The sequence below is a fragment of the Drosophila navojoa genome, chromosome 3, assembly GCF_054131105.1.
Source record: "Drosophila navojoa isolate 15081-1374.11 chromosome 3, UAZ_NAV_1.0, whole genome shotgun sequence".
NCBI classification, from domain to species: domain Eukaryota; kingdom Metazoa; phylum Arthropoda; class Insecta; order Diptera; family Drosophilidae; genus Drosophila; species Drosophila navojoa.
The window spans coordinates 875,105-901,383 of record NC_142891.1 but is presented as its reverse complement, the minus strand read 5'-3'; the positions used below and the strand labels follow the sequence as shown (position 1 = coordinate 901,383).

At 42.2% G+C, this 26,279-nt stretch overlaps 6 protein-coding genes and 1 long non-coding RNA gene across 9 annotated transcripts in view; 4 read left to right on the top strand and 3 right to left on the bottom strand.

The window, feature by feature from the left end:
* The first annotated feature begins 221 nt into the window (after positions 1–221).
* Positions 222–2,880, top strand: Grip71 (WD repeat-containing protein Grip71). The gene is made up of 5 exons (XM_018098933.3): positions 222–546; positions 600–897; positions 1,027–1,422; positions 1,478–1,899; positions 1,957–2,880. The coding sequence occupies exons 1-5, from the start codon at positions 357–359 to the stop codon at positions 2,613–2,615; spliced, it is 1,965 nt and encodes a 654-aa protein (XP_017954422.1). The 5' UTR covers positions 222–356; the 3' UTR covers positions 2,616–2,880.
* Positions 2,799–6,077, bottom strand: Irk3 (Inwardly rectifying potassium channel 3). Of its 2 annotated transcripts, none has more exons than XM_089258687.1 (7): positions 5,951–6,077; positions 5,365–5,808; positions 5,123–5,300; positions 4,134–4,529; positions 3,794–3,900; positions 3,398–3,734; positions 2,799–3,340 (listed from the first exon to the last, which is right to left on the bottom strand). In XM_089258687.1, the coding sequence occupies exons 2-7, from the start codon at positions 5,574–5,576 to the stop codon at positions 2,975–2,977; spliced, it is 1,596 nt and encodes a 531-aa protein (XP_089114813.1). In that variant the 5' UTR covers positions 5,577–5,808; positions 5,951–6,077; the 3' UTR covers positions 2,799–2,974. The 2 variants fall into 2 exon arrangements, with proteins under 2 accessions (XP_089114813.1, XP_089114814.1); XM_089258688.1 differs by having other exon boundaries at positions 2,799–3,136; positions 3,176–3,340; positions 5,365–6,073.
* On the top strand, positions 4,529–5,172 carry LOC149091600 (uncharacterized). Its single transcript, XR_016196613.1, has 2 exons — positions 4,529–4,896; positions 4,988–5,172. It is a non-coding gene; the product is annotated as an uncharacterized LOC149091600 (long non-coding RNA).
* A 413-nt stretch (positions 6,078–6,490) lies between the features above and the next one.
* Socs36E (Suppressor of cytokine signaling at 36E) lies at positions 6,491–20,325 on the top strand. 2 transcript variants are annotated; one of them, XM_030391233.2, is made up of 4 exons: positions 6,491–6,955; positions 16,558–17,306; positions 17,393–18,281; positions 18,816–20,325. In XM_030391233.2, the coding sequence occupies exons 2-4, from the start codon at positions 16,604–16,606 to the stop codon at positions 19,123–19,125; spliced, it is 1,902 nt and encodes a 633-aa protein (XP_030247093.1). In that variant the 5' UTR covers positions 6,491–6,955; positions 16,558–16,603; the 3' UTR covers positions 19,126–20,325. The 2 variants fall into 2 exon arrangements, with proteins under 2 accessions (XP_030247093.1, XP_089113229.1); XM_089257103.1 differs by having other exon boundaries at positions 6,492–6,955; positions 17,396–18,281.
* A 437-nt stretch (positions 20,326–20,762) lies between these two features.
* Positions 20,763–22,382, top strand: LOC108649864 (uncharacterized). Its single transcript, XM_018098940.3, has 3 exons — positions 20,763–20,936; positions 21,045–21,230; positions 21,291–22,382. The coding sequence occupies exons 1-3, from the start codon at positions 20,882–20,884 to the stop codon at positions 21,515–21,517; spliced, it is 468 nt and encodes a 155-aa protein (XP_017954429.1). The 5' UTR covers positions 20,763–20,881; the 3' UTR covers positions 21,518–22,382.
* Positions 21,721–22,369, bottom strand: LOC108649863 (uncharacterized). Its single transcript, XM_018098939.3, has 2 exons — positions 22,081–22,369; positions 21,721–22,011 (listed from the first exon to the last, which is right to left on the bottom strand). Exons 1-2 carry the CDS (start codon positions 22,342–22,344, stop codon positions 21,784–21,786), a joined length of 492 nt encoding a protein of 163 aa, XP_017954428.1. The 5' UTR covers positions 22,345–22,369; the 3' UTR covers positions 21,721–21,783.
* A 398-nt stretch (positions 22,383–22,780) lies between the features above and the next one.
* The window catches only part of LOC108649859 (putative G protein-coupled receptor CG31760), a 38,557-nt gene continuing 35,058 nt past the window's right edge, over positions 22,781–26,279 (bottom strand). The window contains 3 exon segments of the mRNA XM_089257150.1: positions 22,781–24,886; positions 24,992–25,173; positions 25,235–25,484. Of these exon segments, the coding sequence (XP_089113276.1) occupies positions 24,067–24,886; positions 24,992–25,173; positions 25,235–25,484 (1,252 nt within the window). The 3' untranslated portion in view covers positions 22,781–24,066.

Sequence of the window (26,279 nt, the reverse complement as noted above, 5' to 3'; positions counted from 1 at the left end):
AGTTCTATTACAGTCTGGCAACTCTAAATCTGTCAAACAAAGCCGTCAATTCTTTTTGCGCAGTCGCTAACGAATACCAATTTTTGAATTGATAATCAATTTCAGAGCCTTTAGAGTGAAACGAAATACGTATTCAGTGAAACGAAGTGCATATTTGTCTCTGAACTTTAAAAACTAACTTGGCAGCTAAATTAATATAAAATGTAATGTCCTTCCCTTGCCAGTTGCTAAATTTGGCACAGTCTGGCAGCTCTAATGCCAAGACCGTACAAAACAAAGCCGTTCTTTTTTTTTTAACGCAGTTGTCAACTACGAGTATTTGATTTAAATTAACAATTTGCAATTTTTTGATAAACATGTATTTAGTATCCACCTCAAAGAAGACTATTTTATCGGATTTCGCCGATTTGGAAACGAAATCGGTATTTGAGCATGCAAATGGCGAGTCCACAGACTTTCAATTCAACGCGCAGCGGCGCGTCTTCGTGGAGGTGGACAAAAAGGCGGGCTTAGCGGTGATGCGCATAAAGGAGAAGCAACCAAACGGTAAAAACGAAGTGCGCATTGGTTGATATGTATGGTAATCAGTTCTCTTGCAGCTCCTGAGATACAGCGCGTGCGCAAACTGACCATCGACAATGCTTATTCCGTGTGCTGTGCCAAAACGGCTTCCAATCAAATTGCCATCGGTCAATCGAGCGGATTCGTTAAGCTCTTCGATTTTCGCACCGCTGAGATGATTCACCGTTATCCGGCGGACCAATCACGCAGCACAGTGCTCTATGTAGACTACAACTGCACGGATGACTACATAGCCGCTGTTCTGGAGAGCGGCAAAATAAACATCTACGGAACGAAGACCAAGCAGAAGATCGAAACGGTGACCATCGATGAGCAGTGAGTAGATGTTTGAGAGTAGCTGCAGAGAAGACAGAACAGGGATATGAGTAGACTTGTAGCTAAAAGTGTCTTGTGCAGCTATTTTATTATAGTGCGAAATCTAATATCAAATCTCTCCTCTTACAGCTCCACTCTGGCTCGTTTTCACCCGAGTAAACGATTCCACTTGGCCATTGCCAGCTACAAGGGCGCAGTCAGCGTCTACGATCTGCAGTCGAAGCGAAACATCCTCAACTTGAGCGAGGCTCACGATGCCCCTTGCCGAGATGTGAGCATGTGCAGCACGCAGCCCTCGCTGCTGGTCAGTGTAGGCTACGATTGCAAGATCAATATATTTGACATACGGCGCAATAAGGCGCAGTCGTCCTCGGGTCGCTTGACCTACTCGCATCCCCTGTCGACGGTGGCATTGAGCGAGTGTGGCACGTACTTCTGTGCAGGGAATCTCAAAGGCGAGCTGATTGCCTACGATATGCGCAGCACCAAGGCGCCGCTAGCAGTGCGCCCGGTTCACGAGGGCTGGTAAGCACTTTCCATATATCAAGATTATAATCGTATGTAATATATGTTTTGGCAGTGCTGTGAGTCGCGTCGCCTTTGTGCCTATGCCCACGGAGGAGCAGCAAAGCAGCAGCTTCACTAGCACCAATAATGTAACCATGGACGCCGGCAAATCCGTTGGCAATCCAGTGGAGCAAACGCCTAGCGATGAGCTGCGCAAATCCATTGCAGCTAATCTGCTGCAGACGCAGCAGCAACTGGCAACGATGACCAGCAGCCTGGGCTATGGCGGCAAGCAGCGTGATTCGTTCTGTGATTTCCTGGACGCGCAGCGCCCGCGCACTCTGGATCGAATGTCCACGCGCCTAACCACAGCCAGACGCGACAGTTTCGACTGGGATGCGCTGCAGGCAAAGCAAAACAACGAGGAGCAGCGCCAGAGCATTTGTACCACTGGCTCGGGTCTGAGCTCCCTGGACAGCGCAGATTCGCTGCAACGTAAGGTCAAAGATGAAGCCCATATACAAAACCTGAAACTTTAAATATCTTTTGCAGAAACTCTTAGCGGTCCTTTGCGCGATCGCAGCAATATTTCGGGCGATGCCAAGCTGAAGAAGATTGCCGAGACAGACGAACACACCACACAGCTGCACGAGATGCAGTCGGCCAACTGCTCCGCTGCCAGCAGCTGTGCCGGCAGCGACAAAGAGAATCCAAATATGGCCGAAGTCGAGCGGAGGCAACGTCTGCGATTGCTGCCAGCTAGCCGGAACAGCACGCCGCATCATGCAGCTCCAGCAACAGTAAAGAAACCAATTGAAATTCAATCACAACAGCTGCTACCAAAGACATCCAGCGGCCTGTCCACAGATGCCTTGCTGCCGGATGCAACTGATGGAGCTGAAATGGCCAAAGAGCTGGCCGAGGTGCGCAGGGAGCATGCCGAGGTGCTAAACCTCTTGGATGAACGTTTCGTTAAGCTGGAGAAAGAGCTCAAGTGGTCGGACGAAAAGACGCGCTTCCTGCTCTTCAGCGAGATGGCCAACTACTGGCAGCAGCAGCTGAATATCACCCAAGAGATACGCGAAACACTCGACTTGTTGCTGCGCAAGGATCGCTTTGTGCATGAGTTCGCCTGTCTGCAGAAGGAGAACGAGGAGCTGCGAGAGCAACTACAGCTATTGCTCAGTGAGCGAGAAGGCGAGGATGTTTAAAGGCTTGTTTAAATTTATATTTCGATGTAATTGATTATTTTGTTGCATGCAATCTTTTTGTATGTTTTATGTATGTGTATCTATTTGTTTATTGATAAGTGTTTCAATTATTGTGCATTGTATTCTACTATGTGCTTCGTCACTGTCAAAGAGATTCATACTATTTCGATTATATATTAATGATTCTGTTTGCAACTGCTTAAAAAGCATTTATAAATATGTATTACTGTTATTAATCAGTGTATTAAATTTGTTTATATCCATATTCAAACGATGCATTTCCGTTTAGCTAATCATGATATATAAATATACTATATAGTTAATACTCAACTGCTTCGCCAATATATATAGAAAATATTCTATATGCCAATTTCAGCTCCTGCTGTTACTCCCCCATTTGCTGCTGCTGTGGCTCCTGCTATGGCTGCTGCTGTTGCTGCAACATTTTCTGCTGCTTTTGCTGCAGCTCCAATTGCTATCGCTACTCTTTTTTGCTGATGTTGCTCCGGTTGTTGCTTTTGCTGCACCTCCTGCTTCTGTAGTTGTTGCTTTTGCTGCACCTCCTCCTGCTGTTGCAGTTGCTGTTGCTTTTGAAGCAGCTCCAGTTGCTGTAGCTTCTGCTGTTGCTGTTTTTGCAATTGCAGCTGCTGAAGCTGCAGCTCCAGTTGTTGTTGCTGTCGCTGCTGCAGTTGCTCCGCTGGGCTAAGCCTGACGGGCATATCCACCTGGAGATGGAATAAGCAATTGACACAAAACAATTTATCAACTGTTGCCACACTCACCGATATAGTCGAATTGAAATTCTCATAGTCCACGATATATCGCTCGTGGCTAGCATCGTAGTGGATGATGTTGGCGAATCGCTGACCCCAGTAAATCTCGCGCGGCACATACGAAGTCTTCGCCTCGGTCATTTGCGCTGTGGTCGGCGAGGTGCCAACAATCGTGACATAGAGCTCAAACTGTCCGGCATTGAATTGCTTCGCATTGTTGAATGCGAAGAGTGGACTCGTCTCATCGATGACATGGCAAACGATGTCTGGCCAGACAATCAACTGCTCGCCATTCCCCTCCAGCTTTAGCTCCGTGTGGGTCTTGATGACCTCGCCCTCACGAGTACTGCCGAAGCAAATGTTTTTTTATTATACATGTCGCATCCCTCTTTTCTCTTTACTCACTGTTTATCCACAATCATATAGACTCGTATCTTCGATTCGATGGACTGCTGTTCCCGCGGATCGCAGACGCGAAAGAGCAAACATAGTTTGCCATCGCGATAACAAATCTAAAATTCATATATAAACCTTGAGCACAGTGCGATAATGAGAGATAGCTTCTCTTCGTAACATTAACGTAACGTTTTGCCAACTGGCAATCCTTCTCTCACAAGTGCATATGTATGAATATGTGTGACTGTGTGCATTGTGTGAATGTAACAGTTAACAGTTGCGTTATCATAGATCGACTTTCTTTTTCACATGATATTCTTTGTGTAATTACATATGTAAGAGGACTTACCACAGCCTTATCGCTGAACTTGAGCTTCGTTAACTGTTTGGCCGGACGCGCAGTCTTCGCATAAATAATGCTAATCATTGACCCCTCAATAGCTGCCGCGCACATCATTTGCATGACAAATAGGAAAATTGTTTCCGGGCATTCCTCACTCGCATATTTCTCACCAAATCCAAGCGTTGTTTGCGTCTCAATCGAGTAAATCATCATGGCCACAAAATTGCGCACACCATAGATGCAAGGATCTTGGCCTTCTCCTAAACGTTCACCAGATGCCTCATCGAAGAGAAAATCACCATGCGAATAAGCGACCATATAGCATAAGACACCAAAGAAGAGCCAGCTCAGAAAGTAACTTCCCAGGAAAATTGTTAGCATGTATTTCCAATCCAATTCGATCTGTGTAGGCGGGAAATTTAATTTGGTTAGGACTGAGCAAATTTTATCGATTTCAGTTAAGAAGTGATCGAAGTGTGGAATAAATTTGTATTTAAATGTTTGTATCGAGTTCGTTAGTGACAGAAGTTATCGTTTGCGATGATTGACGTGTGCCATCGATATCGTTAGCGACAGTACAGGCACAATATCGTTTGCGATGCGATTGACATACATATTAGAATGCTGCTCGACGCCCAAGTATAATATTTGCATCAACTGGTCGATAGCTTTTGCGATAGCAAATAATTAGTCATCGATGGAAATGAATTTGAATGCAGCGCCCAAGTAATATGTTTGTTATATATATTTTGGATTTGCGTTAGATTATGTGAGTTTATTGTGTTTAGTATATGCTAAATGCTAAATGTTACTTTCTCCCTATCGCCATTATGTGGCTTGGGCATGTGCTTATATTTCAGCTTCGTTGTCGGCGACTCATTAGCCAATTCATCCAATTTACGCTGAATGCTGGGCGTTATGCTATAGATATTCGATCGTTCACGTGTTATCTGCTGTGTCTTGTTACTAGGCTTGTGGCCGAACACGGATCTTACCAGTGTGGTAATCGCATCGCGCATATATCGCCACGATTTCTCCGGAATGCGACGAAAGACAACGTTCTCGTGACCATTCTTTTGCATAACCCGATGCATGCTGCGCTTTCTGCCATCCGCATCCAAGTCGGGGCTGAGCTCAATCGTGCTGCCCGACCAGTCGAGCGTATAAGGAAAGCTGCGGTAGTTATGTAAGTGGTATATAATGTGTATAATATATAGTGTTCTTAATTTTGACCCACTTTTGCTCGCTGCGCGTCTCCAATTGATCGGCTGCTTGCTTGGATTTACGTCGTCTGCGTAGACAGCTTGGACTTTCTGGATAGTAATCGGTTTCAGTATCGTTCACTGTCTCCTTCTCCGGGGATCGAGCCAAGGGCTTGGGATTTAAGGGCCTTGGCTTCACTGGCATCGAGGTGGAGCGTTTCATTTCTAGCTTTTCGGCCATCATCATCCCACGCGTAGACAGTAACTGAGGTTTGTTTTCTTGTCTAATTGCCCTCCACAATTGATTCAAAGAAAAAATATTTCACTTGTCGTCTTTCGTCTTAATTAAATTAAATTGCAGTGCACAGATGCTGACGCTCAAGTTGTTTGACTGACTGACCGAGTGGCACTGAATCCAAGTCCGCGACCGAGTCGGAGTAGGGCATTAAAAGTGTGCACATCATCTTGCGTATTTGTATCTATATAATGTGTATTTTAATTTATTTATTATCTTCAACTTGTCTCTGGCTGTGTTTGTGCATCCCGTAGAGAGATTAGAACGTCAAAATCTTTTCACTTTATTTAGTTTCTTATGATTAGAATGCATACGTTTGTACTTACAGCAAATATTGCCATAACGATGGCAAATTTCAGTTGACAGGTTTATCAACCTAGATTTGTTTACATTGTTTTGCTGATTTCTGCTATCAGCAAACAGCTCCATTTCAAATATGCGCGCGCACGGAGCTGACCATGGCCGCAGCCAAATAGCTATCGATAGCTATGCTTATGAGAGTACTCAGAAATATCGAAATTTGAATGATAAAAACTGTACAATAATTATTTGAATTGCTGTGAATAAGCTCAAAAATAGTATAAAATTTTAATTTTATTCATGTAAGCTATTTTTTGGAGAAGTATTGCTGATATTCTTTCGTTTTCTTTCCTTAAGAAGTCATTCTTTCCCTAGGAAAATATGCCTTTAGAAAAAGAACCTAAAAATATCAAATCAATTATTTTAATTTTGTTTATTGCCGAAAATGAATTATATATATATCATATATATCATTTTCTATAATTTTATCTAGTGGAATGCCACCAATACCAAAATCGGGTCACATTGCAGTAAATGAAATATCGTTGATATCGATATGCGTTTGCTGGCAGCCAGAGCCAACCTCACGTTGTAGAAGTGTGTGTCAGTGACACAAACGAGCAGTACTTGGAACTCGTAGCACGCACGTATCTCGTTGTTGTCGCTCGGTATAGCTTTAATGTCTACAAAAGAATTGAGATACGTCCCCGTTGCGTTAGTGAAATTACTTAAATTGATGAAATCAACGCCGCTTAATTGAAGTGCACACTAATTCGATTGTGTTTTCAGTGCAATTTATGTGCAAAATAATGGTGTGCGCGTGGTGTTAAACATGATGAATATAAATCGGAAAGTGTAAATGAGAGAGAAAGAGAGCAGATATATAACTAAGTGCGAATGTTTGTGTGGCATAGCTAAACTGAATTATGCTTAAAATACAATTTATATAAATTGCCAACAAGCCAATATTTAACAAACAACAGCGACAGCGATTGCAAAACACAAAAATAGCAGCAGCAGCGTTTAATCAGGTAAATAGTTGGGTGTGATGCCAACAAAAAAGTTTACAACTTATGTGGCAAAAATGCCATTGATAAATTTATATTAATACACACACATAAATACATAAGACTATAAATATATGGCTTATAGCAAGGGCATATAAGTATCCATAATGGATGTATGTATTTATTATAACGAATATATATACAGATATATTATTGGTGTCGCTGTTGCGTTATTTCGTTGTGCCCAAAAGAGATATACGAAATTCCCAGAAACGCATTTTCTAATTTAGACCGATTTCTGAGAAGTGACAGACAGCCAAGCGAGCCAACGACGACAACAACAACAGCAGAAGCAGCAGCTCAACAAGACTAACAACAATGCGCACACAAACTGACACACACACACACGTCTATATGCATATGCTTGCTCTCGCGCTCACACTGAGAGACTTAGCAATAGCAACAAGAGCATAAAGAAGACAATGGGAAAGGGAGCGCGGCAGTTGGCGGCTGCTGATGTTGGCAGCTGCTGTTGCTGTGGCGGCTATTGAATGAAATGCTGCTGCTGCTGCGGCTGCAAACATTTAACACCATAAGCCAAGCTGAAGCTGGCCTCACACACACACACACACACACACATTACACGCGCAGCTAAAGAGAGAGAGAGAGAGAGAGCAAGAGCGAAACTTGACTCAATTCGCCTGAAGCCATACTTCATACACACTCGACGTTGGCAGCGACGATATATATTTTTTTTTCGACTTACCCTTCACAAGAAAAGGTGTTATTAACTTTGCTGTTGTCTGTAATGCACAGACACACACAGGCATACAGAGTTTTTTGATCATTCTTGTTAAAAGCGGGTTTTTGACCAGCTTCTTCCGCTCATTTCCTTGAATTTGTATTAAAACTTTTTTTGAGTGCATTTCTGTGGGCTCTCTGGCATTTTTAATAGCTTTTCATGTGAAATTGAAATTGTTTCCAACTCCCAGACACACGGACGCACACACATACACATAGAAGCAAGGATAAGTGTAATTGGGGCGTTGCTTAATTGGCTTGTCTAGATTCGCCCGCGAGCCAAACGATATTTACGACGAATATGCCAAATTGTCTGCACCGAAAAGCAAACAAAAAAAGATGAATAAGAAGAAGACAAACTGGAGCCCTTTGCATGTGCCTTAAGTTGATCGTGTTTGTTCACACGCAGCTGTTCTAAATATTTTCAAGATAAATAAAAGGTTTTAAATGCAGTCATGTTATTAGTATTTGAGTAACATTCATTGGAAAGCCCTTAATTTACTAAGATGTATCTACTAGACACATATGTACATACCTATATATGATTATGTACTTCATGACAAGCTAGCGGAAATGCATAAAAAAGCAATTATCAGCTTATTTTTTTGTGCATTACTCATGAAAAATAAAAATGAGCTGACTTGAACAAAGCAGAAATAAAATACGAAAAATTAAAGTGATTTAATGAATTTCCTTAAAATGCTCAAGTTTCAGTTTATTTGTATGTATGTAAATATAAAATGAAATTGAATTTTTTCAGAAAATTTTCGCAATCGACTCTATCTATGATCCTACTGTCATCATGATACGCTACGCATGAACATGTAAAGATTGCCATTCTCTATTCTCCCCACCCCATTCTAACCATTCTCTGCTGCTATTGGCTTATGCTCAGCTGCTGCTGCTGCCGCCGCTCGGGCTATTATTGTTTTTTTTTTTTTCTTTCTCTTCCACTCTTCCCTATTTCTATTGTATTAGTATTTGTTATACGATTTACGTGCAGATTTCGTGGAAATTTGATTTGATGTATGCGAATGGCTATGTATTGTTGCTGTTGTTTCTTTTCTCTTTCTTCTCCGTCTTCATTTTGCGCTCATTGTTAATTGTTCGCGTGAATTTGTTCAATTGAATCGCAATGCCAAAAGTGAAATGTGGGCAAAACACTCAATTTTTGTTAAAGTGGAATTCATTTTGGTTGTTTGTTTATTTTGATGTTTTATGTTTTTGTTACTTTGCTCTTAATTGTTTTTCATAGTAAATCATCGAAGCTGTATGCATATAAAGCTATTAATACTCAAAGATTGTTATTGAACTTTTTGTTTTGTTTTGCTTGGATTTTATTATGATTATTTTGTTGTTGTTGTTGCTCAGAAACCGGTTCATATTTGGTTGGCTTCAACTTTTTGAACTTGTTTTATAATGTTTTGTTTTGTTTGGCTTTGCTTTGAGTTTCATCTGGGTCGCTTTCGTAAGTAGATGATGACGACCTAATCTATATTCGCCCGAGCGTTGCCCAGTTACCAATTACCTGTTACGCTTGCTCCGTATGGCCCACACACCCCCAATGACCCCCAGCCAAGCAGAGCCAGTTCCATAGTGCCAGTTCCACTTGACTTATCTAAGCCACTTGCTCTTGCCCATGTTGTGTCTCTTCTTTGTGTACCTCCCCTCTCTCTATCCATACCGCTTGCTCTCTCAGTGTGAGTGTGCACATATTTGCCTTCCATTTCCATGGAAAACGAAGCGCTTTTGATTGTTCTTGGAATTGTTGCTTCCCAACCTCTTCCTCCGCTTTGAGTCTTGTGCGCTGTGTGCCTGATAAGCGCTGTGTATACGCGTATTATTCGCTTGAATACTATCTGGCCCGTTAAACACTCTGATTTTCGTGTGAATTGTGATAAGTAACTTAAATTGCGTGCGTAACTAGCATTAAATTCTCTGCTTCTGCACTCGCAGAGTCGAAAGGTCAACTTTAGAGTTTAGTTGCATTCAAGTACATTCAAATATCGGAAAACTGTATTCTTGATTTATTGCCTCATTACAAATTGCTTATATCTGTTTTACTAAACACAGCTAATGCTGTTCCTTAATAGATCATGTTTGTTTTCTTTATGCACTCATGTGTTTACATTGAGTAACAGTTACTCGATACGGCAGTTACTTAGTCACGTGCCGTGCACACCTCTGGTTGGCAAGCTCAATGGGTGGGTGGTTGGGCGACACACACACGCACACAGAACAACAGGCGGGCTTTGCATTTACCGTTGTTATTTATCAATGAAATTTTGTGGAACGCTTTGATTATATTTACAGCTGCCTGGAACTGTTTTATGAGTGAGTACGAGTATGTGCGTGTGTGTGCGTGTATATACATATATTCATACATAAAGTACTATAATTTACGTACGTTCGTTCATATTTTTATTTTGCCTATCGGCTTCCGGCTGAAGGCAATCGTAATCGCTAAATTTATAAATTTAATCGTAGCTAATATACTCACATGCAAACATACATACATACATACATACATATGTATGTATGTATATATGGTTTCTGTTGACTGAATAAAGAGCGCCGACTGTTGCGCTGAATTGTTCAGTTGACATTTCTGGACGGTACGAGTCGGTGATTGCTGTAAAGTATTATGCATTGCCTTATTTGGTAATATCCGAGTGTTTCTTGATAATAAATAGTAAGGAGCCTACCTCAATTCGGGGACCAGGTATGTGGCTTGGTTCATGAGGAACATAAATCATATAGGCTCTATGAGTAGTATAACTATTGAACTTATGAATGAAATGTTTAATCATATCCTATAATAGACTTTAATCAAATGCAGCTATTGTTACGGCACAGAAAACAATAAATATAATATAAATTGACTTTAATAACATGTATTACATGGAATACTACTTATAGAGATTACACTACTACTACATATGTATATTTTTTAGCTTCTAATGGAATGAATACATGTAGACTTCTACAAATATCCTATGGCTCTACGAATATATCAACTACTTCATATGCCTTCTACTGTATCTACTTGGGCTTATATTGATCTAAACTCTTTTTTTCTGACGTAATAATGTAATTCAATACGACTCGCATGTCATTTGATTATATATGTATGTATGTATTTTTTTCAAAGCTGTATTATCTGCATTTATTTTTCTCGTTTCGTCTGTTAAGACCTGTCTAAGTTTAGGGCTTAGAATTCGCTGTGAACAAAAGCAAATTTGGCTATATTCTTCCCATTTACCGTTATGCTTACATATGTACATAATTCGGACCTCTGGCATTAGCATACCAAAATATGTACACAATGATACAAATGTATCTAAATAAATTTGTGTGTGTGTGTGTGTGCGTGTATCTTTAGCTATATTCGTATCGGTATCTGTATCTAAACATGAATAGGCCGAACCCATCTTTCGAGGTAACCTTGACAACGCATTCGACTCACAGCCCGCAGCTGGACTAGAGTAAAGTTGTTGGCAAATTAAGCTGAAATTTTGTTAGTGCTTGCGTTTAATCAGAAACACACACGCACACACAAAGGCGTACACCTACACAAAAGTACACACACCCACACACATACGCAGACATGTACATTATAGGGGCTGCGTACCTTTAAACAACTTCATGACTTCACCAACCATGTGAGTACCGTGTGCATACATATTTTCCAAGAACACACATGTGCATATGTGTGCGTGTGTGTGTATTGTATGTGGATTTATCATGAGAGCCTTTCAGCGCCGCAGCGAATTTCTACGAATTTTGGCACTTTTCACATTCATGTTAATATTATTATTGTGCTACCTCTTGTTCTCCTTCTGCTACCACTTATATACATACGTATATTGCGTTTGTATTAACGTGTGTGCGTACTTTATAAAACACTTATGTACATATAGTATAGTATATTTACCTAGAAAATTTATCCGACCCGAGAGCTCTGCTGATAATGCCCAAAATAACGCGATAAGAGCTGCAAATACCAGAGTGTAGAATTATGTCCTATAATAAAGATTTTTATCTAAACTTGAAAATAATTTTAAAATAGAAAAGTACGCAGGAGTTTGCACCTAATTCAAATAAATATATTTTGAATAAATATTATTTAATTTCGTGACGCACCCTAACGTAAGAAATAAATTGCCTATACGATACTGACTGCCTTGGTGCAGCCCTTCCAGCTAACTGTTAATGGCAAAAATGAACTGACTATGTGAGAGCTAGTCAAGTATGTGTGTGTGTGTATGCATTCATATTTCATAGTAAGCAAGTTATAAACAATGGCATCTTATGAGAATTTGATTTGATTATTTTTTAGCTACATATTTGTGTTGTTTACCTACGTCAATGAGATTTCTCCAGGTATTTCCATGGCAATGGCCAAGTCCCTAGCATATCAGTCACGAACCGCATGATAAGCGCATGAAGGGATAGATGAAGAAGGAGTGTGCGTGTGGGTGGGTGTGTGAGAGCGAGATGGCGACTCGTAGATAAATATAAAAAATCGAGCTCGTGGGTGAGAGCAGTCGAGTTCGGTGGAATTGCTAATTAAATTGGCATATGAAAAAGCCGAATTGCCATGAGAATTGTTTATGTTCATACTACACAATTTCGAGTGAAGCGCGCAATGAATGGAGAGAAGCAAATACCTTTTAATATGCATACATATACACGTACATGTGCATATACATACAATATATGTACATATGTATGTTATGGCATGAGTGAGTGGCCGGGTGGACGGTCGGACGGCAAAATGAAAACGTAATAAATAAATCTCATTTCAATTTTCTTGCGAAAAATATCAAAATGAAATACACTTTCTCAGGCCGCATTGTACAGAGGCGCAGAGGCGAAGGCAGAGGCCACTCCCCGTTCTCTGCTCTGGCTTCCCTTTTCGGTTCGTTCGTTGCGCTCCTTTGGCACTTTGCGCTTTGTTGCCGCGCGCTCTGCTTTGCATGTGATTTTGTTTTCAAGCGAAGTTCATTTGCGAATTCCAAGTAACTGCAAAAGCAAAAAACGAACAAAAAATCAAAATAAATAAAAAACAAAAAATTGAAATAAATAGCAAGAAGAAGCGGTAGCAGCCAGTGGCAGCAGCCAACAGAGTCAACGAAGCGACAGCAACAAAAAGTAATTGAATTCGCTTTAAAAATCCTACTCCCGTCTGTCTGTCTATCCCATTCGTCTTTGTTGTCTACCTATATAGCCCTATCCTGCTTGCAAGCTTCGCCGCGCCTCTTCTCGCTTCGCTCTGACTCTGACTCTGCCTGACTTCGCCTCTCCTTCCAGGCTTTTGTTGTTTGCAGTTGACTTTTTGCTCACGCTTTAGTTTTGCACTTGCCCGTCTCTGCTACTCGACTACAACTACAACTTCTACTACAAGCGTTTGCCTAGCTTCATTGTTGTCATCATCTCTCTCTCGCTCCCTCTCCTCAGCACGTCGTCGCTCGCACTGACCGCAATTCATTTTGCTTTGTTGTGACAATTTCAGCGTAAAAGCATGACAATGGGCGGAGGCAGCAGCAGCGCAGCAATTTCGCTTTTTTTTTTCCTTTCTTGGATACTGAAGTGAGCGAGAGGGAAGCAGCGCAGTTATGTAAACTCAAGCGGGTGGTGAATTGCTGGGATCCCGCTTCCCACAGTTAATGTTTGCAAAACTGCGACTTAACTTTTAGCAAAGTTTTATTTTTCTCAATACTGAATTGGAAAAGTTTTGCAGACTCTCCCCCATCCGCCGCCGTCCCTTGAAGGTTTAGTTGCTTTGAACTTTTTACTAAATACAAAGTCAAATATTAAGCATTGTATACGGCGCTGGCTTTAGAGTTGCCAGAAAAAAAAAACTATTTAAGCTGCAGATTGTGAACAATTCATTCGAAACTAATTTCAACTCGCATTATAGATAAGCGCAGGTGCTTAGTATGATACAATGCACCCTGTGCTACTGTATATATGTACATACCCCCTATATACATATGTATGTACATATACATATAGAGTTGAGATTACTGTGAAACGTTTATCAACGAACCACGTACCACGAACAAGTTATGTATTAGATCATTATCTGTATTTGGATTTCTGATGAAATTTCGCATTGTCTGCAGCACTTCCAGCTCATGGCAACAGAAAAAAAGTAAAAAAAAACAAAAAATAAAGAAAGAAGGTACGAAAACGCGGGCCCTCTCGAACCGCCAAGCAGGCTGCAGCGCAATCGCTCCTGTGACTCATGCTCCAATGGCTAAACTACCTACCTACTAACACACACACGCATACCATGTGTATGCATATATATGTGTGTGTGTTAGCTTTTTAGAGCGCGCTATGCGGTTTTATCTGGTATGTTTCAACTTCTGTGGGTTTCCATTGAAAGTTGTTCGCTCAGCGCTCGTCATGTCATGCGGGTTCTCTGGATTTCATCATTATCGTAAATAATACATACATATATGTATGTATATGCACATACACATTTCGCCATATAATATATATTAATATAATTCGTTTTGTTCTGGGATTTTGTGCTTAAAATTAGCGAAACAAAATGAGCTGTGTCATAATGAATTGATTCATTCGTTCGTTCGTTCATTCGCATTGAGTAAGGTCGAAATGCAGCACGTGCTGTCGCTGTTGTCGATAGATGGCGCTGCATGGCAATTAGTTTAGCTAACTGTGAAGTATCGAGAGAAAAGCCAATTAAAATATAGAAATTCTAACTAAAAACGAATCAAACGTTGCCATATCGAGTTTTTTGCATTTTGGCTGTCTATAGCATTTCCGGGAAGTACGAACTGCCTCAAATGGTTTTCCAACCAACTTTAGCTTTGCCATTAAATGGTCTTCTCCCCCTGTCTCCGTCTCCCTCGCCCTTCTCGCATTGTTAATTGTTTAACGAGCGAAATTTGAAAGCGTTTCCAATCGACGTTTTGAAATTTCCCAGAAATTTATGGTGCTTCAAGTACATATAGATGTATGTATATACATATGTACATACATATGTATATATACATAACTGCGCAGCGATTGGTTAAGTTCACTGATTGCCAATTAGCGCTGAGAAAATTATATTTGTTTCTACTGAAATGCCAATTAGATAAATGTTGGAATTAGTGAACTGCGATTTCTGATTCTGCAGAAGATTATAGGAGATAGAATATTATATTACATACTTAATAAATAAAACCCAAATGAATGTGATATTTTTGTGATTCTGTTGAAGATAATTACATTAGGTACACTCGCGAAATATATTAAATTTATGTGTTCAAATGACTATTATATTATATTGCGATGATACTAGAAAGTCGCCTGATCGGTGATCTAATGCTTCGTGAAATTCCCAAAGAATGACAACGCTTTTTTTTGTCAATGTTTCCAGCTGTTCTTTTTCACGATTTTTTTTTTTTTAGTTTTGTCGTTGGAGTGGAGTACATTGGCCTAGAAAGTGAGTCATTAGAGCGAAGTCTGTCACGGTTTGCCCTTGAATTGGATGACGCATTTGCTAACATATTTCAATTGCAGCGATAAGGATTCCGAGTCACACTTCGAATCACCCACACACATAGACATATACATACATACAGACACACACACACACACATGTCCAAGTGTAGTTTCGCTTCAGATAAATTGCAAATCGTTTATACGAGTCGCGTTATCAATGAATGAATCTCGTAAGCGCGATTCCGCTGAATGAACGAAGTTTTACTGTGTAAACTTCAATGTGAGTCGTGTGTGCAGGGTTTTTCGTGCTTCTTCTTGTTTCTCTGAACATTTCAATGATTTGTGAAATTAACAAAAACTTGATATACAAAAGAAATTGAGCGCATTAATGGATCGCTTTATTCAAATAAACCACTAAGACTTACTTGAGATTTGAGCTGAGCCAGTGAATAGACGAATCCTAAGCATTTTCACTTGTTCCATCATATTCACAATGAATAACTGCTAAATCTTTCGAGTTCAGTTAGTGAGTAAATACACATAAACATAAACATTCGCACTTGTTCCATCATATTCAGCCAGAATTTGGCCAGCTTTTTCTCTGCGGCTATGCCGCTGCCTTGTCTAAATATAGCATCAATCATTACGTTACGCTCTCGCAAAGATGCTGTCGACAGGCGCGATGCGTGGGATTGGTATGCGCTCCATTGTTTATTTCAATGGGCCATTCCTTGAGCAATGCGTGAGTCAGTTCGTGTGGGGGGAGCGTCGGCCACTTGGCAACCAACAGCTGTGACTGTGTGTGTGCGTCTGCGTGTGTGTGGGGGGTGCTTCTTCCATCTGTCTGAACATGCATTTAATTGCTTGATGAATGCTCCAACTTCAACTCTAATTAAGTCAGCGAGACTAGAAGATCAAGTGGAGAAGGGGGCTAAGAGGGGGGCCTGTCGACTGTTTTGTTGCCGTAGGTCAAGACATTTCACACTCGCTAAGCGTCTGACTCCGTGTGACACCAGAATGCATTGCTGTGAGAAAATTATTTAGAAAACTTAACTGTAAATAAAGTGGAATTTCTATTACTCAGTCATTTTATTCACTGAAGGCGAAAACTTGCGGTACAATTTTATTTGAAAATCAATTAAAAATATTCCACATCCGTTTCCCACCGAAATGCGGGTGATTAATAGGAATTTTAAGGTGGCAACGCCTTGAAATTGTATGACAAATAGTGGAACAAATAAAAAGGGTGGCGGCGCATGCAGGGCGCTAAAATACCAAAATATAGCCACAAGATGCAAAAATAACAAAAAAAAAATTAATAGCGAAAATAATTGTGAATACCTTTATTCCCATTCAATTCACAGTTGAACGTAGCCGGAATTGGAAGAGAGCAGAAGACAGCGGCTTCCAATGGGTCTTCAATTGAGCAAGCGAACAGCAGACGTTGACAGCAGCAGCAGAAGCAAAATTCATAGAAATTCCATTAGCGAAGCGAATTCGGAGCAGCACGAAGAATTGGAAGAAGCTGGCGGCACGAATACAACAACAGAAACAACGGCAGCAGCAGCAGCAGCCGCCGATGAGGCGTTAGCTGAGGTGCGACAAATTATAATTAAAATACAATTGGCAAAAATGGAAAATGGCAATCAGCAGGAGGAGGCGGTCGTGGTTGTGGGAGGGGGAGAGGGAGAGCGTGAGCAATTGCCGTTGGCAGAAAGCGCCGTTGCGTCTGCTGCGGACGACGCAGCCAATGCAAATGAGCAGCAAATGGGCACAGGTGCTAGTAGAACTGCGGGCAGTTCTTCAACGGAAGCACCGAAAAAACCAAACGAAAGACAAATTGTGAATAATAACAATTTAGCGGGAAGTGCTGCGTTGGTGTCGGCATCTACGTCAGCGTCAGCGTCGGCGTCGGCGCCGGCATCAGTCAGAATGTTACAATTGCACGATGATGACGTCGTCGTCAACGACGCTGTCGGCGAAGAAGGCGAATTGGAAGTGGCATTATCGTCGCTGCTACGTCGTAGCAGCGGTGAAGGCGTCGAGTATTGTGAGGTGCTGGAGCCACAGCCAGTTAGCGAAATGCTGTCGAGCGGACAACAACGTGCGCAAGGTGAGCTCCCGAGCGAATTCATTCACAAATATACAGTTATTTATTTTCGTCTTTATTTCTCTCTCTCTCTCCCTCTCTCTCCTGAGCAGCTGCTAGCACTAGCAGTAGCAGCAGCGGTGGGGGCAACAGCTGCTGTCGCAGTCGCAGCAGCAAAGCCTTCTCAGCGAATTCAGCTGCTGCAGCAGCCGCAGCCGCAGCCACATCGAAGCAGCGACGATGCTGCAAGTGCAAATGTCGAGATGCGTTGCGTGGAATACGCGGCATACTAGAGTCCAGCTCGAGCAGCGCTCAGGCCAGCAAGGATAAAAAGGAAGCAGCAGCCGCAGCGCCTAGGAGTAAAACGCGCAGCAGCGCCGACAGACGTTCAACGCCGCCGACGCTAAGCAGCAGCAGTGGCAGCGCAGCAGCAGCGGCATCACAATTGCAGCGAATTCAGCGCAATTCCGTGGCCATTGCGGAGCCAAGCCAATTGGCCATTTGGGCAGCGCCTCCAAATGGCATCGGCGACGTCATCATACGCATCAGCTCGCAGCCAATGCCGCAGTTCGTCGTGGAGCCCGCTGCGGCCAGTCAAAATAATCGCAACACGCTGCCCATGGTCGCCGCCGTGGGTCACAATATACGCCTGGTTACCGCAGAGGGAGCAGCGCCTGCTGCTGGTACGGCAGCTTTGCTGCCGCTCGCCATCGAACAGACCTGCCCGCCAGCTGTGAATCCGTACGGTGCCGGTGTAACGGTGCATTCGCAGATAGACTTCATGCACTGTCTGGTGCCGGATCTGGAGCGGATCATCAATAGCAGCTTCTACTGGGGCAAGATGGACCGCTACGAGGCGGAGCGTCTGCTCGAGGGCAAGCCGGAGGGCACGTTCCTGTTGCGTGACTCTGCGCAGGAGGAGTTCCTATTCTCCGTTACATTCCGCAAGTACGGACGTTCGCTGCATGCGCGCATCGAGCAAAGTGGCCACAAATTTAGGTGAGTCGATGCATACATATATGCAGAAACATAAATACATACATATGTACATGTGTACATATGTATATACACACTCGTATATACATACATACATTTACATGTAACAGTGGAATGCTGTATATTGGAAAGTGAGAGCTCGTTCCCCTTTCATGTTAGAGCTGAGAGTTTTATTGTCGCGTGTTATCGATACCACAAAATTAATCATCAAACATATGCATTCATTAATGAATTCCAAGTAGCTCCAAAAAGGTGCCTAGCGATGTCTTGTCTTATAGTGCCGTGCAAATTCACATGAACTAGATCCGACGACATTTAACGCGCAGCACTAAAAGTACATACATATTTATTCATGCTAAATTAATTGCTATAAAAAGAGATTCCAGCTAAATGGCGTTTCAAGCTAAAAACGCTTGAAACGTCAAATAGCATTTCCAGCTAAATTGCTCAAGCACAGCATCATTCATTGAAAATTAAATTTAATTACACTCATGCTAAAACTTTGAACTAATTTGGCGAATTCTATTGTCTTTGCAGCTTCGATTGCCATGATCCTTGCGTGTTTGCTGATCTAACGGTGACCGGCCTGCTGGAGCACTACAAGGACCCGTCGTGCGTCATGTTCTTTGAGCCCTGCCTGACCATGCCGTTGCACCGCCGCCAGACGTTCTCGCTGCAGGAGCTGGCGCGCGCTACCATCGTCTCGAATACTACCTACGACGGCATCAATCAGCTGGAGCTGCCCGGGCGTCTCAAGAGCTATCTCAAGGAGTACCACTACAAGCAGAAGCTGCGCGTCAAGCCATGCGATGCGCACACGCCGGCGCCGTACTACGCCAACATATAGTCCACGGCAGCGCTGGCGGTGGCGCCACCTGTTGTCGAGTTGCCGCCGGCGGGCTTCTCCTACTACGAGGACGTCGACAGCAGCGGTAGCGGCAGCGACGGCGACGACGACGAGGCAGTCAACATACGGGTCTCCTATGTGCAGCATGCCGAGGTGCTGGCGCAGTTGCGACAGCCTCTACAGCAACAGCAGCAGCAGCAGCGGCAGTTGATGCGTCTGCCAAATCGCATGTTCCATGCGCTCGGTCGGCTCTCGGCTAGTTTAAACTGTTATCAGCCCAGCAAGCGCAGCGCCTGATGCACACGATGAGCGATGAGCAAAATGAGAGGAAGTAAAGCCAAAACACAGAATTCGAGACAATCCCAGTGCATCGCCAACTCCAAAAGAAAAGCAAAGAAAACAAAACTAAAATATGCAGAATCAAAATATTATATATAAATAGATAATGCAAATAGCCTTTGTAAACTAAACATAAGTATTAACTAAACAAACTGAATGATCCTCTCCTATATATACATAGAATAGGCATGTCTGGTATTATATCTATCTATCTATACATACGTATATATCCTATATATTGGCGTGCCCGATCCACAACTCGCTGCGCATTGTTTCCCAAATAAGAAGTATTTTAGTAATGCGAATGCGTTTGTTAAAGTATTTTATATGATTTTTGTATATTTTAAACACTTTTTGTATATATATGTATTTTACGAATATATCGCCACTCCCCCTAGCCCCTCCCTTCCCTCACTTAGCGTATCTAGATATTACAACTCTCATTAGCCAAATTGCAAACAACAAAAAAAAAAAAAAGAAACAAAACAAGAAAACAATGCTAATATTTTATTTATGTGTACATCAAATAGTATTTTATTTATTTATTCTAATTGTAAATTGTGGCTGCGCTTCAACTATATATATACACATATATATATTCTAAAGCTCCCCCCTCCCCCATTGTAAATACATAAATATACAGTTATACATCTAAATAAATAAGCATTAGTTTATATTAAATACTCCTACTAGGTGGTTGCTGTTAATCGTAAACAAACAATTTAAATATCTATATTATATATTATGTATGTGTAAATTCTATAGTTGTTTCATAACATAAATAGTTACATATCGCAATGTTGTACATGAGAATGATGTGTATGAGAACAAATAAAAAACGGACAACTATTTGCAAAAAGTTACCTATACGTATTAATTAATTTATTTATGTTCATTAAGGGTATTCAAAAAATCTATTTTCAAGTTCGGTTCGTTTTATTACGCATACTTGAACATGTTCAAAATGCGCGCCAAACTCTGCTCACCAGCACTGTACATGGCCAGTTACAATTGCTGATCGACCCACCGACGCAGTTGCTTGCAATTCACACAAAATGTTAACATTTGATACGGTCACATTGTATACCTTTATGTTTATAACTAATTCAATTTGTACTAAATAATAAAACTCTATGCATTTACATATCATCAAATACTTTGAAGTGTAAAATTTATTTTAATTAGAATAATTTAATATTGCATTTATGCAAACATTTTTAAATCCGCGCCACATTCATTACAGCAGCCAACACTGTAAATGGCCAACAGTACTGCAATCGACCCGCCGCCATGATTTTTAACCATTCACACAGAATATCAACGTTAGTTACGGTCACATTCCACACATAGCATCTTGTTTTGTTTAAGTAAATTTAGTTTTTAATCTTTTTACACGCACAAATAACAAGAACGCTATATGATGCTGAGCTTAACACGCTGCGCCCTGTTGGTGCTCACACTAAATGTTTGCGGTAATCTGTTGCTTATAGCTAATTAGGCTGTATTGTCTACTTAGCTAATTGTCCAATGTTGGGTGTGGTCTGCCAGCATTAACTAATTGAAATTACTCACTTGTCTAGGGAGCTTGGCCATACGCTGCTACCAGTGCTCATCGGACCAAGATCGCAAGGGGTACGACAGCTGCGGCGCCTACAAAGCGTTCAATCGCACCGAGCACATTGCCATTGAGTGCAACAGCGATGAGTCCCACATGCCAGGCTCCTTCTGCATGAAGGTGATTCAGCAGGGACCCCGAGGCTTCATCTGTGAGTAGTTGCCGATCAATTGTTGCTCTCATTTGTTATATCTGCTTTGTGTTCCCCTAGGGGATGGCCGCTGGCGTCAGGTAATACGTCGCTGTGCGTCGGTTTCGGACACAGGTGTCACAGGCGTCTGCAATTGGGGCGTCTACGAGAACGGCGTGTACTGGGAGGAGTGCTATTGCTCCAGCGACAGCTGCAACGGCGCCAGCCTCGTAACCATGCACAAGTCTCTGCAGCTGCTGCTGGGCTTCGCCCTGATGGCAGCCGCAGCAGCATTCATGCGCAGCTAGGAAGCTAGTCCAGCTGCCTTCACGAAGTGCCTTCTTTAGCTACTTGGAAGCTCCCATTACACTTAGTTTAAGCAAATTTTATACACTCTGCTACACATTCCGTCCACATTTTGTATTTAACTTTAAGCCACCACAGTTGTACACCGAATCTCGAGAAATGAAGCGAGAAATCTCATACTTGACAAAGAGAAATCTATGTAAGGTTTGTATTTTTGTTTTATATTTATCAGTCAGATTCAGAGTGCCGAAACTAAATGTATATACAGTTATCTAACTTCTGTAGTTGACGTCTCTGCGGTGTTTCCCCCAGAGACTAATGTCTTGAGTCCGCCTTCTGCCCAGCCGTTGTCCGGGTTCCTGGCGACTGCTGAGTAGACAATGGTGGAGCCATCGTCAAAGTGCTTCATGGCCAGGTAGGAAACCCCGTGCTCTAGCCAGACATGCATTTCGTCCGACTCCTGGTTGCCCTTATCCGATTTCGACTGTGTGTTGTACTGGAAAGAACGAGGGCAAAAGTTATCAACTCTCATTCCTTGTCCCTCTCTCCCCGTCTCCCTACTCACCCATTTCTCGTATAGTCCCAGCGGCTGATGGACCTGGGTCCAGCGCAGCACCTGCAAATAGAAAGCGAGAAATTTGCGCACATGACGCTTGGTGACGTTCGAGGTACTTCTATTGAATTTGGACAGATCCTCAAGGGTTTGAAAGCAAATCTCGCGATCCTTCGGTCTCGCCAAGTCCTCGCCAATGCAATTAGCCACACGCATCAGACACTCGAAATTTTCGTCGAGTACTCGACTCTGACCAGGATCAGACTTGCGGCCCATGCTGATCTTTAGTTACGCCGTTGACATCTAAATTTCGATTCCAGGGTGAAAAAGTGATAAAATGAAAACTCACAGTTTGTGACTGAATCTGCTGGGAACTCTCGAAATAAATGGAGCCTGTGACAAAAGTAACTAAGATCCCCGATGGGTATTGGGTATGGGATAATCCTTGTGTGATGTGGATCAGGGTATCTCCTAGTCGAGCATTCCCTAGTGGAGCACAAAATAACATTTTATATTCGTTTTATTTTTATCAACATTTATTTATGCAATTTTTATTTTTGTTTTGTTTCTCTTTTGATTTTTTTTTTAAAATATGTTTACGTTTAATTAAACATTAACTTAACTGTTAATTAATTGTATAATTTGTTGTAAGTTTTTTACTTTATATACGTAATGCCCAACTATTTCTGAAAAATTGCGCGACTGTTAACAGTTTTTGTTTTTTCTTTTTAATTTTATATATATTTTATTGTTAAAAATTGTACGCTAAAATTCAAATATTATTTATTAATTTTTTATTTTCTGCCTTTTTTACCAATTAGACTAAAATCGACTCTTTTTGCTAACCTTACCTTCATATATTGGATATATATAGCTTGACGATGAGTTAAGTAAATTAATTTTGACTAGATTATAATACTTAAGGTCGAAAGTCGAATCGAATTGCAACAAAGTTTTCTGTGTGGGTGCGTGAAAATAAGGAATTTTCTTTTACGTTTTCTTTGCTAAGGTGCATGAGGGAGAGAGTGAGAGAGAAATAAGGACAAGATCAGGCTAAGCCCTGGGGCGTAGCTCTATGAGCTTTACCATCTGACATTCTACAATTTAACTGGCCCCCCAACTACCCCTACCATCCCTTCCCCACGGCCAGTGACTCCTCCAAGTTCCTTGACGATCCGAACGAAGTGAAAAAAATTTGCTCAATTTTTCGTAACTTTTCTCTATTTTGTTGATGAATGATCGAAGAGATGTTTGAAAACCCAGAATAAATGGACGTATGTGTAAGAAGCTAAAAACGAAAGCCAATCAAATTAGGGAATTTAGAAGTTCAAAAGTTCAATGTTAGGCAAAGTCGTTTAATTTTTGGGCGTGGCATGGATAGTATATTATAAGATAGTCTAAAGCATTTTTATAACTGAATAGAAAAGTTAAATGTAAATTTAAAAAGCTAAATGTAAATTATTAAATTTAAAATTTGATGAAAAATAAATACTACTGAGCTATTATAAAAAATATATATATTTAAAAAAAATATAAATAAAATGTAAAATGGGGTTCAAGTTAAAAAATAAATAATTTTTCTTAGTTTTCAATTAAATAATATTACATGAAAAATAATTTTTATAATTATTAATATTAAGAAATATTAAAATTAAATTTTCCCTAAATATTTTTAAAATGAAAATGAGCTTTTTAATAAAATAAATCTTGCGCAATTGGCGCATCGTTGGGTTCCGCTTTCATTTAGCTCTCGCTTTCTGGTTACTTTCGTGCCACGCCCAAACAACGGCTGACGCCTACGCCCGGTTGAGGGACAGAGCTAGAGACACATACACACACAAACATTATTTAAGACTAGTTTTAAACATTAAGCGTTTACTGTTGTTGTTGTTGTTGTTGCTGTTGCTGTTGTTGTTGTAAATGAAATCACAAATTGAAGCAGAAAGCAGAAGACCCACATCCAATCGGACCCCAATTGGAATCCAATTGGACGCCACTTCAAACCACAATGGGCGTGCGAGCATCCAGAGTTTTGCTATCCGTCAGCGTGGAGGACAATGAGCAGGAGGTGTTGTTGTTGTTGATGCTAGAGTCCTGCTGCTCCTCCAGCTCCTGCTCCCGCTCGTGCTCCTCCTGCTCCGCATTGTTGTTGTCGCCCGGCGGCTCATGCAGCTGCACCTGCTCCGTTATGGTCAACGGCTCATCTCCGATCTCCGACTGCGGCGACTCGAGGCATGGCGGCGGAGGCGTATGCATCGCATACAAGCAGCTGCTCGACGTGGTCGAAATGGTTGAGCTGCTCTCCACGCTGGGCAGCTCCAGTTCCAGCTCCGGCTCCGGCTCCGGCTCCGGCTCCGGCTCCAGCTCTGGCGCCAACTGCAGCTGCGTCATCAGCGTCTCCTCCTCGCTGCTGGTCAACTCGTTCAGCTCGGCGACAGTGCGATGTATGCGTACATGCTGCACTGCATCATCATCGAATTTGCTGTTCAGCTCGTAGTACAGCTGCAAGCTGTCCTCCACAATGGGCGCAAAGATGCGATGGAACTGACGCAGCAAGTCCGAATCGTTGCCCAGCTCCAGCCCCAGCCCCAGCCCCAGCCCCAGCTCCTCCTGCTCCAATTCCCGCCACTGCTGCTGCTGCTGCTGCTGCTGCTGCTCGTCTGCTTGTTGGTAGAAACTAAAATCAATTGCATTATCCACGACCTCCCTTCCATGCTTATCAACAAGATTTATTGAGCAATCTTTAACACTTCGTTGACCGCGTCAGACTTTGCCCTTCGGCGATTTGCACTTTAAAGGCGTCGCATTGCCGGTCAAACTGCAAAGAAATCGGGATTGTTGGGATTAAACATATACGGATTTACAATATAGAGAAGTATTTATTTAATTCCATCCTAATTAAATTATCATAATGGTTGCCTACCCTTCATCCTTGCCGGTTTGTGTTTGCGCCGTGGAAACCGTGCTCTTGCTGTAGGGCGCCTGGAATGAGGTTGACGTGATGGTAAAGTAGCCGCCAGGCTTTGGCTTCAGATGTCGGTTGTTCATCTGCATGTGCACAGTCTTCATGAACTCGATTTGGTGCGCCAGCTTCTGGATTTGTTCCTGCACAGGGGAAGAGCTTGAGCTTAAGGAAAGTCTTACACGCTTGCATTGGCTGTCATACTTTGAGCTCCTCGTTCTCCTGGTACAGATCGGGCGACTCTTCCGGCACCAGGCCCACGCCATTGAGCGAGAACGAGGCTGTGATGCTGCGCACCTTGGCCTTCTGATCCCACTTATCGCCCTGGCCCTTCAGGACGCGCGCTATCTTCGGGCCAAAGACCAGGGCAATGGTCGTCGTGGTGGATAATTGGGTGCGCACAAAGCCCAGCATGTATTTGTAGTCGGGTCCAGCATTTGGAAAGAGCATTACACTGCAAGGGGGAAGAAAGAGAGCGGTGGATATCAGAGAAAAGTTAGAGTAGCCTTAAGGCAGCAAGATACGGAGTTACATGGATTAGGAGAGTGTAAGTACGGCTTATATACCCGCTTCGTATATTTTAGTCAATCAGCCTCAACAGCTAGATCAATCAAATTGTTAATCGCTCTTTCAGTCAGCGAATGCCCTACTCCACTTGTATAAAGATGCTTTTAATTTACTTATATCAATCCTAACCTTTTTTCAACTCAGCTCAACCTAACCTAACCCAATTTGAATCCCCGACAGACTCGGAAAACTTCATGAAATGGAACTTGACCTACGACTAAGCCTTAAGCATCAAGTACAGAGGGCAACAAGTTGAGTGTTGCAGAGGGGAAAAGGAGAGAGGGCGAGGTGGACAACACAACAACAAATTGCATTAATTATCAAAACACTTGAAAGGATTTCCATTTGGCAGGCAGAAGGCAAGAGTCGGACAAGAGCTTGGCAATGAAATCCGTGGAATGTCTGTGTAAACAGACGGACGGAGCGGGACGAGAGGCAAGCAGCAGGCAGACAGACGGAGGGACAGAGGGACTGAGGGACTGACAGATGGATAGACAGCTGTGGAGGCTGACAGCATGTCCTTGCAGGGCGACAAAAAGGATTACAACGGAAATGCGCGAGCGCACAAAGCCAGGGAATTTAATTAAAATTGTGGGCGTGGCAGTGGCAGTGGCAGTGGCAGTGGGCAGATAAAATGCCAGGACATGCGTAGGAATTAGAAAAAATAAATAAGATAAAGACT

Excerpts from the sequence above, each read along its gene's own strand:
- Grip71 (XM_018098933.3), top strand. The coding sequence starts at position 357 with ATGTATTTAGTATCCACCTCAAAGAAGACTATTTTATCGGATTTCGCC. Across the intron at positions 898-1,026 it reads ACGGTGACCATCGATGAGCA|CTCCACTCTGGCTCGTTTTC; the intron begins GTGAGTAGATGT and ends CTCCTCTTACAG. Across the intron at positions 1,423-1,477 it reads CGCCCGGTTCACGAGGGCTG|TGCTGTGAGTCGCGTCGCCT; the intron begins GTAAGCACTTTC and ends ATGTTTTGGCAG.
- LOC108649864 (XM_018098940.3), top strand. The coding sequence starts at position 20,882 with ATGATGCTGAGCTTAACACGCTGCGCCCTGTTGGTGCTCACACTAAAT. Across the intron at positions 20,937-21,044 it reads GCTCACACTAAATGTTTGCG|GGAGCTTGGCCATACGCTGC; the intron begins GTAATCTGTTGC and ends TCACTTGTCTAG. Across the intron at positions 21,231-21,290 it reads GGGACCCCGAGGCTTCATCT|GGGATGGCCGCTGGCGTCAG; the intron begins GTGAGTAGTTGC and ends GTGTTCCCCTAG.
- LOC108649863 (XM_018098939.3), bottom strand. The coding sequence starts at position 22,344 with ATGGGCCGCAAGTCTGATCCTGGTCAGAGTCGAGTACTCGACGAAAAT. Across the intron at positions 22,012-22,080 it reads TGGGACTATACGAGAAATGG|TACAACACACAGTCGAAATC; the intron begins GTGAGTAGGGAG and ends CGTTCTTTCCAG.
- Irk3 (XM_089258687.1), bottom strand. The coding sequence starts at position 5,576 with ATGATGATGGCCGAAAAGCTAGAAATGAAACGCTCCACCTCGATGCCA. Across the intron at positions 5,301-5,364 it reads GAGACGCGCAGCGAGCAAAA|CTTTCCTTATACGCTCGACT; the intron begins GTGGGTCAAAAT and ends TAACTACCGCAG. Across the intron at positions 4,530-5,122 it reads GCGATGCGATTACCACACTG|ATCGAATTGGATTGGAAATA; the intron begins GTAAGATCCGTG and ends CCGCCTACACAG.
- Socs36E (XM_030391233.2), top strand. The coding sequence starts at position 16,604 with ATGGGTCTTCAATTGAGCAAGCGAACAGCAGACGTTGACAGCAGCAGC. Across the intron at positions 17,307-17,392 it reads CGGACAACAACGTGCGCAAG|CAGCTGCTAGCACTAGCAGT; the intron begins GTGAGCTCCCGA and ends CTCTCTCCTGAG. Across the intron at positions 18,282-18,815 it reads CAAAGTGGCCACAAATTTAG|CTTCGATTGCCATGATCCTT; the intron begins GTGAGTCGATGC and ends TTGTCTTTGCAG.